The sequence below is a fragment of the Stegastes partitus genome, unplaced genomic scaffold, assembly GCF_000690725.1.
Source record: "Stegastes partitus isolate 25-593 unplaced genomic scaffold, Stegastes_partitus-1.0.2 Scaffold466, whole genome shotgun sequence".
NCBI classification, from domain to species: domain Eukaryota; kingdom Metazoa; phylum Chordata; class Actinopteri; family Pomacentridae; genus Stegastes; species Stegastes partitus.
In genome coordinates, this window is record NW_007578197.1 from 493640 (window position 1) to 499513 (window position 5874).

The 5874-nt window shown below is 45.1% G+C and overlaps 1 protein-coding gene across 1 annotated transcript in view; it reads left to right on the forward strand.

Moving 5' to 3' along the window:
* Window positions 1-5874, forward strand: part of LOC103360816 (ephrin type-A receptor 7) — a 138694-nt gene that overhangs the window by 110969 nt on the left and 21851 nt on the right. Inside the window, exon 7 of the mRNA XM_008286720.1 lies at window positions 687-742. Coding sequence (XP_008284942.1) covers window positions 687-742 — 56 coding nt within the window. The remainder of the gene's footprint in view (window positions 1-686; window positions 743-5874) is intronic.

The window sequence follows — 5874 nt, forward strand, 5'->3', positions numbered from 1 at the left end:
TTAAAAAAATCCCTGAACCTGTTTTATTTAAACATAAATTCACTCTCAGCTCATTTAGTTTAATTGTTGTTAAACTCGTCTCAGAAATAATCTGAGACGTCACAAAGCGGGACGATATCTGGACGAACTGCGACGCCGCCGTCTGTTTGCACAGCATTCATTCCTTCCTGAAATAATTTAATTCAGCAGGTTTTAGATTCAGCAGAACCTCTGATTTCACCCCCACGACCTCCTCATCACGTCTCTTCATCGTCCCCTCTGGTCCGAGGTCAGCCTGGAAGACTTCATCGCTGCTTAATCTGTCACTTACAGTGTGTGTGTGTGTGTGTGTGTGTGTTGGTGTGTGTTTGAGTGTGTTTTGTGTAAAGAGCCAAGTTCCTCTCTAAGCCCCAAAGCCATCAGCAGTGAGATCATAGAGAGCTTTTCCTCTTTAGACCCCCCGTGGAGGCCGAGGACGCACATCACAGAGTGTGTGTTCGTTCAGCGCTGCACCAGCGTTTCTGTTGATTCTTGCATTTTAAGAAAAAAAAAGAAAAGAAAAGCCAACCGGTGGAACAACAGCAGCGAAACAAAGGCTTCAGATGTTTTCTTCACTTCTCTCGTCTCTCCTCTGACACTTATTGTACATTTGATAAAAAATCTTGCATCCTGATAAATCGCTCGTCTTTGTTTTCTCTCTTTTTCAGACAATGCGGCTACAGCAAGGCGTCCCAGGAGGGCGACGAGGAGCTCTACTTCCAGTGTAAGTCGCACGCCACGAGCTGCGTGTGAATGAACGCATCGCAGATGACTTCTGAGGCATTAGGCAGCGCCGCCGCATTAATTCTTAATTCTGAGAGCAGCGCTGACACACCGCATTAGGAGGTGGAGGGGGGAGATGGAGATCAGGAGGAGGAGGAGATAAAGAGGAAGGAGGCTGGGAGCTGCAGAACATGACGCTAAACGTTCCTGTACGAGGTTGTTAGTTCTTCTCTAGTTGGTTTCCAGCACATGCAGGTCCAGTTTGTTGTTCAACGAGTTGGTATTTGGGTTTAAGGCAACGCTCCAGTCGATTACATCCTTCTTGATACTTAAAGTGCAGCTCAGAAACGTGGCATGTGTACATTTTAGGCTGCTTTGAACGTCTGGGGAGTGAAATGAGCTCCCAGTGGATAAAACTTGTTTATATGTAAGAAGCCAACCAGATGCAGAAGGACTTTTGGGTGTCTACATCTGAAGTATGTACTGGGGCGTACTATTAGAAGATACCCGAAGAGCCTGAGACGAGGAAAGATGAAGGAAAAAAGAGGCTAAAAGCTGCAGAACGTGACGTCAAACGTTCCTGTATGAGGTTGTTAATTCTTCTCTAGTTGGTTTTCAGCACATCCAGGTCCAATTTGTTGTTCAACTAGTTGTTGTTTGTGTCCCTGTTCGTGTTTCAAATCACAAACTTCTTTCGTTTTACTTGAAGTACAGCTTCCTTATCCTTAGTATGAGTTTAGACAGAATACTTCACCATAACACTGCTATTTAAACTTAGATCGTTGCTGTCCGTAGTGTGGAATACGTTCTCAGGGGATAAAACTTGTTTTTACGTGAAACAGTCCAACCAGATGAAGTCGGACATTCAGGTGTTTGCAGCAAACTGACGTCTTTTTCAGTGCAATAAAAAGAAACTGGACTTTTTTTAAAAACTCTTTCACGTTCTTAAAAATGTTTCCCCGTCGTTCAAGAACCTGAAGGAGCCTCTTGGATGATGCTTAACATGTCTTTAATAAGAACCTAAAAGGGAAGTCCGGTTGTGTTTGATGAAAGCCGCTAGAAAGCTTTCAGCAGGTTTTTTGGTTTGACGGCGACAGAATAGAACGAGTTTGTCTCCTTGTTTGTGTTTAACGTGATGAACAACACTGCATTTGTCCTTGTGCTGTTCCACGTTGTACGTATACTGAATATCGACGTAATGTTTAATCTTAAATTCGTCTTTCTGCAAACTTATTTACACACTTGTGCAAGACTCTGCTTTCTGCCAAGTCAGACCAGATGTAGGAGAACATCCTGGTGTTTTTAGGATTTGACACATGTTGAGAATACTCCATGTTTTTCTGGCGTACTGCTGGTGCAGTAGTCTGGATGCTGGACGCACCCGAAGAGCCCGAGACAAGAACCAGACAGCAGCAGAACAAACATGACGTCAAGAGTTGTTGGAGATTCTTCCTTTTTTTAACCTCTAGTCACAGAACTTTCGATGGATTTCCGTCTGCTTGTTTCATGCAGAAACTAAGCTTGTTATAATATTGCACCTTAAATTTTCAGCATCTCTTGTGCAAAATGAGCTTTCATCTGAACTTATGCTCTCGTGAGGCCCCGTGACGTAACTCTCAGGATCGGAGCAGATGCAGTCGGAGATCTCTGCGTTTCTGGCTGTTTGACGTTGACGATGTGTCGGGCTGAATCTCTGGCAAAGCTTTCATTAGGCTCTTTGTTAAAAAGCGACAGAATGGAACCAGTTTGACATAGTGTCTCCTTGTTTGTGTCCACGGCCGCGCTCCAGATCCCGTTTTTCTTTTCCTCTTCTTCCAGGCTGCGCTGTGGAGTTTCGAGCATCTCTAGCGCAAAGCGAGCCGTCATCTGTCTGCGGCTCAAACTTAATTATGCAGGAGACCGAGCACGTTGGCTGCAAAATCGGACCGAGCGCAGTCGAACATCCTGGTGTTTCTGGTTGACATAGTGGGACGCGTTAAATCTGTTCTGGTGTGGATGTTGGAGGTGACCCAGAGAGGCTGAGATGAGGGGAAAAGACGAAAACTAAATGTGCTGCAAGGTTGTAAATTCTGCTTTTTTTTTTTTTTTGTCTGCCAGAGCGGAGCTAGTTTGACATACGTCGGCCTGTTTGTGTGCTAATGCGATGTGTGGGTTTCCTTCGCGTACGGCGGCTCCGTGCGTGCACGCTCGTGCGCGCTCGTTTGCTCGCTGTTTAATCTCCCAGCATGCCGAGCCCTCTGGAGAGGTTTGGAGCACTACGCCGGATGAATAATGAGCCGAAGCCACGCGGCTGGGAATTAGATCTGCAAGAAAACAAAGACACGCCAACAGCTGACGAGCACGCAGCGCACACATTTCCCTAAAAGACACCTTCCATCGTATTAACAGGCTCGTGGTTGGTCCGAGAGCAGGAAGGCTGCAGAGCGCTGGGAGTCCTGTTTCTGGTTTTATTTTTTGTCCTCACATCTGTTGGCCTGCCAGTCTCCTTAAAACCCATCCTGCAACCGCACATTAGCGCGGAAGAGAGTCGGTGAATGGACGAGTGTGTGAGCGATAAAGCAGAGGAGGAAGAAGAGGGCGGGAACACGAGGGCCGGAGAGGTGAACCGGCAGAGGCTCATCATGGGCGACGCTGCTCAGAACATTAGTTTTATGTCGTGACCTAGAAACGTTCGGAGGGGGAGGGAGGAGAGCTCAGGGCTCATCCGCAATCTGCATTAATAGACCGGTTTTAGATACCATCCGATTGCGTGCAACAGAGGAACACGCTAAGGCCCGATAAGGAAGCATTAGTTCGCTCATCTGCGGTCCGGTGAGCGTGTTTGCCCTAAACAGCAGCGACACGGTTAACCCTGAAACCAATCAGCCACGGAGCCGCCGACTCATCGGAGCGTGCTGACAGCTTCAGCTTCTGTTGTTCATCTGACGTGACGTGTGTCTGTTTGTGTTTAAAAAAAACTAAACAGGTCCTTTACAAAAATGTACACAAATGTAAATAAAAAGTGCTGGAGCGTCCAAACACCAGCTTTCTTTTATTTTTTAGCCCAATCTGGATTCAAACTCCTGCAGAACACCAAAGAAGTCCACTTTCTGGTGAAGGAAAAGCTTCTCAGCTGCAACTTTAGTACTTTCAGTAGTCTGAGTTGGTGAGCAGGAGAACATACGTCATTCATAAATGGAGACAGATGAAACCAGAAATTAAAACCAGAAATGTGACTTAAACTGCAGGATTAGACACAAACGGCACACAAAAGCCAAAAGCTTTGTGACCAGAGGGTTAAAAAAATAAAATAAAATTCACAACCGTTTTGAAGCATTTAGCGTTTTTGTCCTTTTCTCGTTCTTCCTCCCTCATCTGGAGCTCTTTAGGTCTCTCGTATGTCGTAATATGTCAACTGTAAAAAGAAGATTTTCCACCACATCTGCTCTGATTTTGCAGTTTGCAGCCAGAATGCACACCAACGACATAAACAGCTTTGAGCTGCACACAGACAGACGATGCTCAACAATTCAGATGCGATGCTGTGATTCAGGACGGAGTATTTGGCAGCTGTGTGAGCTTTCACTTTGCTAAAAACTGTACGAGCCCAGAATCGACTTTATTTACGGCTGGTTCTGAGCAGCGGGGGCGCGTTTGGAAAGTCGATCCTCCGTTCAGCGCAGGCCTGAAATAGAAAAGGTTTCATTTGCTTCATAATTGCACTTTTGCCTTTTCTTTGTCGACGTGCGTGTGTGTGTGTGTGTGTGTGTGTGTGTGTGTGTGTGTGTGCGTGTGTGCGTGTGTGCGTGTGCGTGTGTGTGTGTGCGTGTGTGTGCGTCGGATCAATAATCCGTTATGAGGCGGCCGGTTCAGGATCCTTCAGGTCGATCTGCAGCTGTAATCACATTTCAGAGCCGCTGTTCCTTGGTTTGTTTTTTCTTTCTCCAGGACCAGCAGGCCTCTTCCAGGAAGATTAGCTTTAACGCGTGGTAACGAGGGTCAGGGGTCGGCTAATTGGAACCCGCAGCCCATTGGTTAAGGGTTATCGGCTATCCGCCGGCTGCTTTATTCTCCAGTTGTTAGTGTTCAGTAAATAGAAGCGGCAGTTGATAAAGAAAACAAGAGGCTCGTTGAGAAAGCAGCGTTTTTTTTTTTGTTTTGTTCTGCCGCCGTACAGTCAAACAGTCAGGGGTCAATATCACTTTCATTTCTAAATGTCAGCTGGAGTTTCCAATTGTTGCGTCTCATTAGTGTCACAGCGGTGATTTTTATAGACGTCCTTTAGAAGGAACAAGTCGAGCTAATCGTTAATGGAAACCTTTTTTTTCCTTTTACTGTGTGGCTTTTGTAGGCCAAAGGAAATGTTCTCGTCTGTTTTACATTTAAACTCCGGCTTTTTGTTGTCGCTGACATTAAACCTTGTTATTGTGTGTCAACACAACAGTGGAGCCCAGATGGATCTTTTTAACCATTTATCTGACATCTCGTTGTGGTTTTAAGCCACGTGATCGGCTTCTTTTTAGATATTTTTATGAGAATTTCTTCAAATCGTCCACTCAGGATGAACTGATGACAGCTTTGATGGGCGGTTATTTGGCCTCGGCTTTAGAATTTACAGGCTGATAAAGAGGAAGTTTCACACCAACATCTAATAAGAAAAGACAATGAAGTGATAACATTCAACATCTAAACCATCACAGTTCAGCGTCACTGTTTTCGAGCCAGTACTCAACATCCAAACTCAGGAAAAGAACAAGATTGTGACCATGATTCCCATTTGGTTGGACACTGAATTGTGAACCAGTGGTGTTGGTTTAGATCTTCTGTGTGTGAAACATCCACGTTTTAGAATTTATACTTTCTCTGCAGCAAATATTTGAAGCTACTGTCATCACTACGAATTTATGTTTAATCAAAGTCAACTTTATTGGCCAGATGTTAGCTTTAGTGGTTGATCAAGGCTTTTTTTTTTTTACTGATTTGAATCTGCATTGAACCTAAACCTGATGATTTGTTCTTTCCGTCCGCCGTCGTAGCAGGACTACGCAGGTTCTTGAATCGTTTTCTTGATAAATTCATTGTCAACAGACGACATTTGTCCTGTGCGGCTCAACAACAACTTGTCCCAGTTTGTCCTTAAAACATGAGCTGTGG